Source organism: Brachyistius frenatus, unplaced genomic scaffold (genome assembly GCF_029030835.1).
Source record: "Brachyistius frenatus isolate BFR_SWC_R1_liver_20210118 unplaced genomic scaffold, ASM2903083v1 Contig_23, whole genome shotgun sequence".
NCBI classification, from domain to species: domain Eukaryota; kingdom Metazoa; phylum Chordata; class Actinopteri; family Embiotocidae; genus Brachyistius; species Brachyistius frenatus.
Genome location: NW_027210622.1, coordinates 2998296 through 3011109, shown reverse-complemented (window position 1 = coordinate 3011109; position 12814 = coordinate 2998296). Strand labels below are relative to the sequence as shown.

Below are 12814 nucleotides of genomic sequence, written 5' to 3'. Positions count from 1 at the left end.
TGCTTAATATTCCTTCCTCCCAGTGTCTCCACTGAGAAATGTTTCTGACTGGCATTGCCTAAAGTGCTTTTTTTACTTGGGTCAGACAGATAGCAAGAGGTGGCTGGAGGTTTTCTGCCTTTTTGTATTATTTTGTTTTCTTTTTGGTAGAAGTGTAGTTCTTGGCAGCACGAGAGAGGTTTTTCTTGATAACAGTATTTTCTCTTTGACTGTCTGCCACTGTTGATCTGCCTCTGGCAACAAATCCTTTTCTATCTGCCATTCTTATCTTTTTCTACATTTGCTTCTTCTCCTCCACTTCTTTTTTCCTCCATGTTTTTCCTCAAGCACTCTCATTTTTTTTTTACTTTTTTGACTTTTTTCCCAGACATCAGAGCAGTTTTAGACTTTTTGGAGGGTTGTATTTTCACTTTTTTTCTGCTTGTGGCTATTTTTTTTTTTTTTTTTTTTTTAATCTGCCCCGAAACCAATTATTTTTTTGTTAGATGAAAGGTTCACTAAGGTGAAGACCTTTACTTGAGAGGTTTGAGTGCCCATCATCTATGACCCATGACCTGTATTCCAAAATGCATTTTTAGTTCCAAGCGGTCCTCCAAGAGGGGTGGGCGCAGAAACTGTGAACGCCTCGGCCATTAGGGTGAAATGGCGAGCACCGGCACCCAAACAGCAGCACGGTCAGGTCCGAGGCTACCAAGTCCATTATGTGAGGATGAACTACGGAGAACCTCAGGGTCAGCCCTTCATCAAAGACATCCTCATAGAGGACTCACAGGTAACACTAACATACTCTCCCCAGCTTCTAATCAAATGAACTGTGTCAGGAACTGATTTATGAAAGCCTAAGCAATATTTATATTATACTGTAATGTTACTGTCAACTTTCTCTACCCGTTCTCATCCCAAGGCATCAAATATTGCCATCTAGTCACAGTCTTTTGGTGTCTCATACACACCCACAAGGCGCCTTAGGTTGAGGCACCAAAACTACTTGTTAGGTTTTAAAAAAGATCATGGTCACGACGCAAAAGGACATCTGGTGCGTATCTCTCAGATGCCAACAGCTTTGACAAAACGGCATTATTTGACACCCTGAAAATGAGAATGGACTTTTTCTGTAATACATTAGAGAGCAGAACCCTTCCATAATTTAACATGAAATATTTAAAGGAATAGGTCTACATTTGGTGAAAGTTACAGTAAATGAGAATCATTGTAACTTTCATCAGTCTCATATCTGTGAAGCTAAAGTCAGCAGCCAGTGTGAAATTGCCGGCCAAAGCAAGCAAACATAGATGTCTCATTTCCACCGAAATCCTTTGTTGAAAGAAATTAAACACTGGAATTTAATAAGTATGACACTGTTTTGAACAAGCACAGCTTTTTTAACACTCAGACATTCAGTTCTGTCGTAAAACAACCGTCACACAGCATTACATTACACCCTTGTATAGCAGCCATTAATGGTGTTTTTAGCAAACAATTTTCTTGCTGGGTAGTTTGACATACTTTAAAGATATAAAGAAATGTGTGTCCCTCCATTTTGTTTCGTTGAAAACATGGGGATCTTTCCCTTTCACATGATTGTGTTGGACGCAGCATAACTCTTGGCAACATTGCAGATAAACACATTTTTCTAATTGTTAACTATTCCTTTAAATACATACTTAATTGTTTGGTGTTTAATTGATTGAATATATGATCAAGCTAAAACAGGGTTGTTGTTTTTTTATTATTTAATGTATTATTAACTCTGTCCAGAATAAATAATGGGCCTACATTATATCTAACCCCATGTGTCCATTATTTGATGTTAATTCCAACCTTCTTAATAATTGTATGGAAGTGAATTTGGGCCTTGCTAAAGTTTGACTTTAGTAAGACGTAAAAGTCTTCTAGATCATATTTCAAATATTAAACACTGTCTTTCTCTCATTTTCCCCTCTTTATACTGCGCCATCGTTCAGTGGGAATATGGTGACTCAGCTGAATATGTGAGTAAACATTTCTTTAAGCATATTGGACTACAGGGAGAATTCTAAAAGAAAAAACACAGATAAAGCTGATAGTAGGAGTCATTTGCCCAAATATTGTCATTATTTCTATGATTTATTGACAGACCGAGACGTGAAGACAATATTGTGTTTCGTGTTTAGATGGAGACAAAACTAAACGAGTTTTGAACGTCTGTGTGTTTAAATGTTATTTTGTGATGAGAAGGAACATTTTGAGCTCTTCTAATTTTATAAAGTTGTTTAGAATGTCGTGTTTTTGTTGAGATAATCTAAAAGGATGTCCCCAACACATTTCCCAAGTGGAAAAATAACGGCAAAGTGTTTTTGTAGGGCCTGAGAAAAGTATTATTTGTGTACAAGTGAGCTGAATCACCGTCTAGACTGGTACACTGTCAGACCAAAATCACAGCTTGGTCTCTGATGCTGTGCCTTTTTGTCTTGTGTTGGCCACTCTGACCTCTTTATTAATGTGCTAAACTGCTCATTGTCCTGAGGGCAAGAAAAAGTTGTTGTCTTTTATAGCTGACAATGCTTTGTGTTGTTCTGCAGGAGGTGGTGCTTGGAGACCTGAAGGCAGACACTGCCTACTCTGTGTCAGTTGGGGCTTACACTGCCAAGGGCGATGGTGCTCGCAGCAAACCGGTTTCTGTGTGCACCGCCCTTCCATGTAAGTGTGTCTACACAGACCCAAACATACAGACAGACACAGCTAAAAAATGCACAAGCAACACACATAAATGTTAATGATCTTTGAGACTTTGGCATCGCTAATGATCAATAGAGGCCATTAAAACATTGAATTGGTTATATTTCACTCTGTCACACCTTGCTGTGTCTCTAAGAAGCCACTTATATGGTGCCATATTAATCATATTTTGCAATTTTGCTTGAGGTTATGAAATAATTTGCTTTGTAATTATCCTCTAATTATCTCCCTCTCTTCCTGTTTTCCTCTCTCTAGTGCCTGAGAAACCCAAACTGATGGTGAGTGCCACTGATTCAGGTACTGCTCTGCTTCAGTGGTATCCACCTCCCAACCAGCCGACCCCGCTCCTGGGTTATCGTCTCACTTTCGGCCGTGTCGACGTCCTTCCTTTCACAGTGGTGGAGTTTCCCACCAAAGAAAACCGCTACGTTGCCCAGGATATCCATAAGGGAGCTAACTATATGTTCAGACTCTCTGCCCGTAACAAAATGGGCTACGGAGAGGAGGCTGTAAAAGAGGTGACAACTCCAGAAGATGCCCCGAGTGGATACCCTGAAAATATTATCTCAGAGGATGCCTCGGCCGTCTCGCTCTGGCTGACGTGGAAGTCAGTCCCATTAATTGAGCAAAATGGGAAAATTCTGAAGTACTCAGTGCTGTACAAGGATATAAACAGTAGAGGAAATGCCTCAGAGGTTGTGGTGCCCTCTCCAAAGTCGAGTGTTTTGCTGGAGGGTCTGACAGCCGATACTGTGTATGATGTCAGGGTGTGTGCATTCACAGCTGTCGGTCCTGGACCGTACAGCCCTGGTGTCCAGTTCAGGACGCAGCGGCTGGACCAAGGTAGGACCACACTCATATCCTAAAAACCCATCTTCATTGCTCAGGATGCAAGACACACTCCCTGACAGCACATTTGAGCCTACATCGTGCCATCAAAGGCCCACATTCACACAGACACGAACACAAAACATCTGGTGACAGCATCCTAAGTGTCCTTTCTCGTTGTCTTGTCATGTAGCCTTAGACCCAACATCCCTTTCCCAAAGCAAGGTAAGAGTCTTGGGTCTTGGGCGAGTATCCCTGTCCAGTCACGCTAACTGTGTGTATCAGAGCAAATAGCTAGTTTGAGACTGGTGCTAGAGAGTGATACACAGGTAAGGCCACTATGTTTGCTTCAGTAGAGAGAATAACTGAGACTGGGAGATCCTATTCATGTTTTTGGTTTCTTTGTTGTATTTTTTCTTCTTTTGTGCCTTAGTTTTTGCCACCAACTTCAGAGTAAAGGCAGCCATGAAGAACTCTATTCTGCTGTCCTGGGAGATCCGAGACAAGAACCCATCCCAGCCGTTCACTGTAAGTAGATTTCTATTGTATGAACCCTAAAACGCACGTCCTACATAAAGGCCTGGGATAAAAAAAAAAAAATTAAAAAGGGGGGAAACAATGTTCTGCAATGGCTCACATGGCAGATTAATTGTAATTTATTATATTATTTTCAGCCATTCATTAACTATAAAGCTTGATTTTCATAACTTACATAACGCCTCTTTATCTCAGCGGTCGACAAAGCGCTTAATCATTTTTGCCTCTCATTCACACACTCACGCAACAATGACGGCTAAGCTGCCATGCAAGGTGCTCACCTGCCATCGGAGCATTTCATGCACATTTTCACTTTCAGCGTGAATTACTATGTCTAAGGATATCCTTATCTTTGATGTCCATTGCAAATAAACATTCATATTTGAAATCATATAAAAACTTTGCTCCATATACCAACTTGGTTTTCTGCTTTGTCTGTGTTTTTTATTGGAACATTACAAGGAAACTACTAATAGTGAAGCATGCATACTTAATGCTTCCAATTTCCCAAAATGTTAACAATATAGATAAAGAAGGAATAATAATTAAATAAAACAGGCTCCGCTTTTAATGTAATCAACTGAATTCAAGGCAAAATTCGGCTCCATGTTTAGATTCCCAAATGCATCTGTATTGTGTTTCCAGATCCTGTATGGGAAGGGTCAGTCTGTGGAAGTGGACGGCAAGCAGACTCAGAAGCTGATAACTGGCCTGGAGCCGGACACTCAGTACTCCTTTTTGCTCACCAACCGGGCCAACAGCGCTGGAGGCCTGCAGCACCGCGTCACTGCCACTACTGCTCCAGACATTCTGAAAACCAAACCCACTGTTGTGGGGAAGACCATCGCAGACGGCATGGTGACTGTACAGCTCCCCACTGTGCAGACCACAGCTAAAGTCAGGTAGTGATGATTCAATGAATGTGAACAGTCTCAGAGAGTAGCTCATGATAATGATGGGATGTGAAGATTTTAAATAGCAACCCGTGGAGAATTTGCCCCAATTACGATGTCAGATTAATTGTTCTATGGACCCTGTGAGGTAATTTCATTAGTTCCTCCTTCCGCCACTTTTCCTGTATTGGTCTGTCAGGAGGGATTTCTCTGAGTTGGCAGCAAAGCAAGTCTGACAACTCCAAACACAGGCCAAATGAGAGCACAAAGCTGATCATTTCATCTGCTGTTTGTAAACAGGACCAAATATAGATACCCAGTAAAAGCAGTCTTGCATGGTTAAAGCACAGGGTGAATCACTCCACTGCTACTCGCATGCTCTCACAGCCATTTTCCCGTAGTCTGTCTCCGTCACATCAGAAGTGTTTTGGACTGTTTTTTTCCCCACAAACAACATTTTGCTCTTTAAGTGTTTACACATGTAAGGGTTTATCCTGGCTTAGATGCCTTAATGGTAACACCAACTGTCATCAGCTGTACTGTACAAGATGTTTTTTTAAAATTTTGAGCAGGTAAGCATGGAGCGCTGATGTGAGTCATCCACTGAGGAGACATGGATTATTTTGCTGTCTTTGGCCTTATTACTTGGTGGTTACTATTATGGTCTGACTGTTTCAGAAAAATTCCCTACTCCAGTGATATTATTGTTTCGGTTCTCATGCGTGGCTTCAGACATGGACCTGGTTTCCCCTGCAGAAGCCACACTGTTTAGATTTACACTGTTACCTCACAGCAGCAGCTAGTGCAGCAGTGTAATGTTTTAATGATACAATACTGGGTAATTCTCTCTAGTAGAGCTTTAAGGGAATAGCTTGACTTTTTGAAAAATAGGTTCATTCATTTCTCTGCCATGAGTTTGATGAAATGATCAATACCGAAAACTATCTGTGTTGTAGATTTAATTTTGAATGGGTGAAATTAAAGTTTTTGCCTGTAAATCTATACTCAATGACAAATGTCAAATTTATTAAAACTCAAAAACTGAAATCTCTCATTTACAAAAGTCATGAGTTAATTCCGTGCTCTGTTGCAGCCCCTTTCTAGGTGAATAAAGCTTCAAGTTTCTCACACTTGTACTTCGTCACTGCTGCATGATGCTGTCACCGCCATGCTTAGCTGTAGGGATGGTATTAGGTGATGAGCAGTGCCTGGTGTTAGTCAGACGTAGGTACTGCTTAAGGCTCTGACAAAAGAAGAAAGTTTTTGTCTCATCAGATCAGCAAATCTCTTTTCTTGTCCTGTCAAGAGTTCTTGGAATGCTGTTTGACAAACTCAAAGCAGGATGTCATGTGTCTTTTGCTCAAGAGTGGCTTATGTCTAGCTACTTGACCACAAAGACCTGAATCATTGGATGCTGTTGTGCCTCCCTGCAGGTTCTTTCATCTCTGCTGAGGATTCTTCATCACCTCCTGGTCAAGACTCCATCTACTCTGTATTCAGCTGAATGACCAACTGAGTCCTCATAGTTTTCAATTTATTCCACTTCAAAGCGGTTTTATATCCCTGTCCTGGTCCGTGACTTGCCACAATTTTATCATAGCGGTCTTCAGAGAGTTCTTTGGACTGGACTTGTTTTTGTCTTGACACGCATTAGATTGTCCAATCAGTTCAGTTCGGCCACTGGTGCACTCCAGTCATTTTCTAGATACATCTCAAGTATAATTAAATCAAATAAGATACACCTGACCAAAATTTGGAGTGCCACTGCAAGAGAGTCTGAATACTTACAATTTCCACTTTTGATTTTCAATAAATTTGTCAAATTAAATCTACAACATAAGAAGGTTACAAAAAAGTAAAGCTGTCTGAACCTACTACTGTTTGTAGTTTCTTATCCACCATACAGTCTTGAAAGTAATTTCAGTCTTCTCATCTATCCAAGAAGCATATTACCCACAATGTTGAAGTATTCCTTTGAATATGAAGGCACTGAGGGATCTCCAGAGACTGAGATGTTATGAAGTGTCTGGTTAATAGCTATGTCCTCAGGCCTGACCCCAGTGCATGCTGTGTTTTTCAGAGGTTACTATGTGGTGGTGGTGCCGCTGAAGAAGCAGAGAGGAGGGAAGTTCCTGAATCCCTGGGAGGAGCCGGACCAGATGAACCTGGATGAGGTGAGACACGCAGCCGACAGGAGAGGACACAAATAGGTAGCTAAATAATGGTCATAATAAAGAGCTACTGTATAAGGTAGTACTGATGTTAAGGGGAATGATGAGCAGGGTGAATACAATACAGAGAAGGTATTAAAAGACATGTAAACATTTGGAAGTTGTTGTTTTTTTTGTTCGCTGTTACATTAGACTGTTTGTATCTTATTATGTGAAGGTAGATGACTTAGTCATCCATTGCTTGTTCAATCCAAATACTTTCACATGCCATTTCATATCTAATTCCACTTCCTGCCTTTTCCCAAAGACCTCATTACGCTGTTCTGAAAGCACATTCATGTGTGTCAGATTAGTTTCAATTGAGTTTTTATGGTGCCCTCTGTCTCAATGGAGAAATGCGGCAGCAATTCAGTTGATGAAGACATTTGTGCCGAGGTGATAATGTTCTATACAGCCCATTGTTCCTTTACTGATGAGGGTTTTTGTGTGAGATAAAATTGTCAAACTGTCCTCATTTTCCATTTTTTTTAAAAAACACTCAGGAAAACAGTCTCCAAATATTAAAGCGATTGGAGTTATTTTAGGGAAATAATAGCACAGTTACAGAAAGATGACTAAATGAGATTTACTGAGACATTCCATTGCTGAATTGCACTGATGATGCGTTTTGTTTGAACTTGAGTTACTTTATATCAGGTGAAAAACTATTAATTGATATATTAAAAATATATATAATTTGTAATGTTGTTTTTAAAACTCTTTTAAGTCCGTCTTTGTTTTCTCCGCCTTGGTTTCCCTTTTCCTCTCCTTCATGTCACCCTCCCGACTCACTCTCTGTTATCTTTCCCGTCAGCTCCTCAAAGAGATCAACAGGACCAGTATCAGCCGTGCCCTTCGCATCCGCAGACAGGCTGGCCAATCGGATCCCAGGGCCTACGTCACAGCTCACTTTAAGACCCTCCCCCTGGAGTTCACGCTCGGTGATGGCAGAAACTATGGCGACTTCCGCAACCGTCCACTGCAGAACGGACAAGAGTACGTTTTCTTTGTGCTCGCGCTACTAGACCTCTCGGAGAATGTGAGTACAAACACACCCACACAGTTAAACCATTTTACTAAAGGTTTGTCTGATATATATGCTGAAATGCATAAAACCATGGATATCTGCAGACCATGTACGCCACAAGCCCTTATTCTGACCCCGTCACCTCGTCGGATGTGGATCCCCAGCCGATTGTGGACGAGGAGGAGGGGCTGTTGTGGGTGGTGGGGCCTGTGTTGGCTGTGATCTTCATCGTGTGCATCGTCATTGCCATTCTCCTCTTTAAGAGGTAAGGACTGCATGATGGGGGCCGAGAGAAGTGACAAGAGTTCAATAAAGCATTTGATTAGTGAGAGAAAGTAGGGAAAAGTAAAAAAAAAAAAAAAAAAAAAAAGACAGGGTGAAAGATTTAGAGCTTTGGAGAATAAAAGAAAGGTTTAAGTTTTCACAAAAAGGCAACAGAAACTCTACAGGGATTTATTTATTTTCATTACCATTTTGACTTTACACTTCCCTGTGTGCTCAACTCAAAATATTTTTAGTCAGTGTAGTAAATTCCATATAATATTACTAGCCTATGGTTTACTGGCTTATCTTAAGCAGCAGTTCTCAAACCATCTTTGCCACTTCAAGGTCATGAACAGAAAACAAATTAAGGTACCTCTCAGACAGGTAAACACAGGTTCTGATTCTTCACATTAGTTATCTGGACTATTTTTTTGGAAGGAAAATAGTTGATACTTCTAACTAAATCCACAAAAAAAAAGTCTGAAGTTTCAGCCACTTGGTTTATTAAGTGTTTCACTGTTTATGGAGCATACAGGACGTGCACTCCTGGACTTCTTCAGGGTGCACAATTATCATCCCAGTCTGCTTGTCTATTATGCTAATCATACCCGAGTTTAGCTCCAAGGTTCTCATAGAAATGTGTTTTTATTTCTGTAATCTGTATTTAAACCCATACAGGGAACAATTTTAGAAAATACATATGGGAAGATAACATTATCACCTATTAGCATTATTCATGATAATCATCTGGTCTTTTGGCTACAGTCTTGTAAATGCACATGAATAATTGCTGTGACTGATGTGGCATACCTTAAATTGTGAACCTTTGATGGTGATAATCTGATGTTCATAAACCCTGGAGTCTTACCCTCGGTGACCTCCAGCCATTAATGGCTCGCTTGCTGCTAAAATGCTCTTTGGGCCATGTTTCTAGTACGTTATTATGTAGCTGGATGTCACAGCTCAAAGGTGCTGGGTGATCATGTTTATGCAGAGTTGAGTGAAAAAGTTTTTATATTTTGATTTGCATCCGCTGCTCATCTTTGTGTCTACAGGAGGTACTATTTTGCATATCTATCATCGTAATAAACGGATTAGTTTAGATGAGAGGAAGCAAATGATGAGCTCAGCATTGCTTCACTCCCGGATGTTGTTTCATTGGACACTAATGTTATTCATCCTTGTCTGTCCTTTTATCTGCTTGTCTCCCTGTTTGGATCCAGCAAACCTGACAGGTAAACAAACACTACCTATTTACCATTTCTTCTGTCCTACAGGGACATTTTTGTAGAAAAGCCTCTGCACAAAATGCTTTAGAAAATAGAACGCAATAAAGTCCGGATTATGTTAATGCTTCTTTGATGATATTGACCGAAAGTGTTCTGGACAAATTGAACAAGTCAACAAGTTCAAGTTATCCAGTGCACTTAATAAATATAGTTGGCAGAAAAGCAATTGCAGCTGCATCGCATGGGTTTGTTCATGTCAGTGAGTTTAACTAAAAGATGCCATGAATGTGTAAAATGGGATAATAGATGTCACTTTTAACACCTGGGAGTCACAAAGCAGACACCCACCATCATTCCCGACAATGAGCCGGTCATTAACATATAAAATGCTGCAACACTAAACCAGCAGCCAACCAACAGAAATGACCTGAGAATTACAGCTAATCCTGGAAATGTTCCAGGAGCAGTTCTCTCAGACGTTTATTACTCGCATTACTCTGGTCCATTTATTTCAGCACAAACCCCAAAATTAGGAGTGGGGCTTTAGTTTGTCCCAAATATTTCCCACATTCATTTTCATCCAAGGTATTTAACAGTGCATCAGGTTGTGTGTAAACTGTGTGTTGTTTTTCCAGGAAAAGGGCCGAGGCTGAGGGAAGGAAGGGCAGTTTTCCCTGCAGCAAAGCCATGTCCTCCCACCATCCCACCGATCCTGTGGAGCTGCGCAGAATCAACTTCCAGACTCCAGGTAGATTGGAGACAAATACATACAGGAAAACCACTATGTATGTATGTCAGTAGTAGTATCAATGAGCTTAACCGTGGTGTTGTTTCCCTTTTCAGCCTACCGTGTATCAGTGTACCGCGGTTATCGACGTTTGTCAAGTTAGTTGTCAACCATAGATCTTTTGCTCTCTGCTGCCATTATTGCCCCTCTTGGCTTTCTTTCTTTCTTTCTCTCTTTCTCTCTCTTCTCTTCTCTTCTCTTCTCTTCTCTTCTCTTCTCTTCTCTTCTCTTCTCTTCTCTTCTCTTCTCTTCTCTTCTCTTCTCTTCTCTTCTCTTCTCTTCTCTTCTCCCATATTCATGCTAACTAACCTTCCATCCCATATAGGATGAAGCTGCTTGACTTGACAACATTTCATCAAATGCCTTTTGAATACATCTTTTAAAAAAAAAAATCATGCTAAATTTTTTAACTGCCTGTGTCATAGTCTTTTTTTTAATCTTCACCAGCAGTGTGCATATACTCTGAGGACATGTTATTGTGCCTCAGTAACTTTCTGAACACGCACATTGTTTTTTCTGTCTGCCTGGAGAGAAAATGGTCACTTAACAAAAAAAAAACACTTCCATTTGCTTCCTCCACTGACCATGGACAGAACACTAAACAACATGTCCTTTGAGAATCCTAACTCCTAACATTTCCCTCCAAAACACTTCAGTTGAACGTGTATCAAAACGGCCTCTTTTTCTGTGTGTGCTCGGCAGGCATGGCAAGTCACCCGCCTGTCCCCATCTCTGAGCTGGCAGATCACATTGAGCGCCTCAAGGCAAACGACAATCTCAAGTTCTCTCAAGAGTACGAGGTAGGAATGCTGATTATCTGTCCCTGAAAATCTCTAACTCGGGAAATTCATCCGGTTTTGATGCAGTCACACGTATTTATGTTGGACTTGTCATTTTTCGCTCAGTTTCAATTTCACTGTAGATGTAGCCTCACATAGACTCCAAAGTTAAGCTGCATTTTGATTCGTCTTCATTGAACGATACAAGATAAAGCACATTTCCTTCTCTACTGTCTTGTTGTTATCTACACAAATAGAAGAGAAAAAAAATTTAATTGCAAGCTCAAAGAGAGTTTGCTTACAGGCAGATGGTTATCAAGCTCTCATTTCTACGCTCTGGTGGAGGAAGAGCAGATAGAAATAAAGAGGCAGGCACAGAGAGCAGACTCACCAAGAGATACAAGAAGCAAATGTTCTCTGCCCAAAAAAAAAAGGCGCTTCTTGATTAATTTCCTTCAACTTGCAGCACATTTAATGTGGAGACCAAAAAAGCATCTACTTGGAGATAACAATGTGCCTGAACTTGGTGTGCTGAACTGTGGCACTCGATAAAATACAATACATCAGTAGAAATATTTTCCAACATGCAGGCTGTGTAGTAAATTGCACTAGCATTACAATGAGCTCCACAGAGAGCTGTTAAAGGAGTAAAACTGTTTTCTTTTCCCTGTAAAAAAAAAAAACTGTTTAGACCTAAGGCCTCTGGGTTAAGAAAGAGACACGAGGCTCTAATTGGCCCCCACAAGAGAGAGACAAATTGTGTGTGACAGATATACATACATAGAGGAAGACAAGGACACATTATGCAAAAAGTAGAAAAACAGAGCAAGGATGTTTAAGGGGAGAAAAGTGTAAGGAGGGTGGAAGAGACAGTGAGGGAGAAGCTGTATGTAATTGTGGTGTGAGTTGGAATGACTCTGTTGAGCCTCACATTCTCTGTGCATGACTGTGTGCTTTGTTCAGCGCTGAACCCTTAACGAAGGAGCGAGCGAGATGGATGGAGGAGAGGGGGAGAGGGGGAGAGGGGCCAGAAATGATGCGGTGTGATAATCAGACACACATGATGTTGGCAGCGCGTGGAGAGCAGTCTTAAACTCACACACACGCACACGCACATACATGCACTTATCCAGTACCACCCTTGTCCACTTTTCCCCAACCAAACCATAATTATGTGTCGTAAAATATTCAGAATTGCTAAATTGCTCTGGCTCTCTCCTCTCCGGCCCTCTCCATTGACAGCCCCATTATGACCTCATGTCTGCCTCTCCCAGCTAACAGCAATGGTTACACTGTAATTACCCTCGAGGAACTTAATGTGTTGGTCTAACACAACCATCCTCTCTGTCCCTGTGGAATTTATTGTGCTTTTATCACCGTTCTGTTATAGCTACTTTCACTGTTTAAAGTGGAAAGTATTTCTAAAAAAAAAAACGAGTGCCCACGTTCCTATCCAGTATCAATAATGCATCGTTAATATTCAATTTGTAGTTGTTTTTTTAATGGTGGGGTTTTACTGCAGGACAGTGCTTATAAACTCAA

General features: G+C 40.8%; 1 protein-coding gene across 11 annotated transcripts in view; it reads left to right on the top strand.

Annotated features, from left to right (window-relative positions):
• Positions 1–12814, top strand: part of ptprdb (protein tyrosine phosphatase receptor type Db) — a 151874-nt gene that overhangs the window by 119737 nt on the left and 19323 nt on the right. For 4 of the 11 annotated variants that reach the window (XM_069697406.1, XM_069697412.1, XM_069697408.1 and 1 more), the window contains 9 exons: positions 3980–4074; positions 4729–4985; positions 7057–7150; positions 8001–8225; positions 8318–8478; positions 9701–9712; positions 10342–10454; positions 10550–10591; positions 11196–11293. In XM_069697406.1, coding sequence (XP_069553507.1) covers positions 3980–4074; positions 4729–4985; positions 7057–7150; positions 8001–8225; positions 8318–8478; positions 9701–9712; positions 10342–10454; positions 10550–10591; positions 11196–11293 — 1097 coding nt within the window. Of the gene's footprint in view, positions 1–578; positions 773–1964; positions 1992–2561; positions 2680–2973; positions 3562–3979; positions 4075–4728; positions 4986–7056; positions 7151–8000; positions 8226–8317; positions 8479–9700; positions 9713–10341; positions 10455–10549; positions 10592–11195; positions 11294–12814 lie in introns of all 11 variants that reach the window. The other 7 variants (XM_069697411.1, XM_069697409.1, XM_069697413.1 and 4 more) reach the window with 3 other exon arrangements.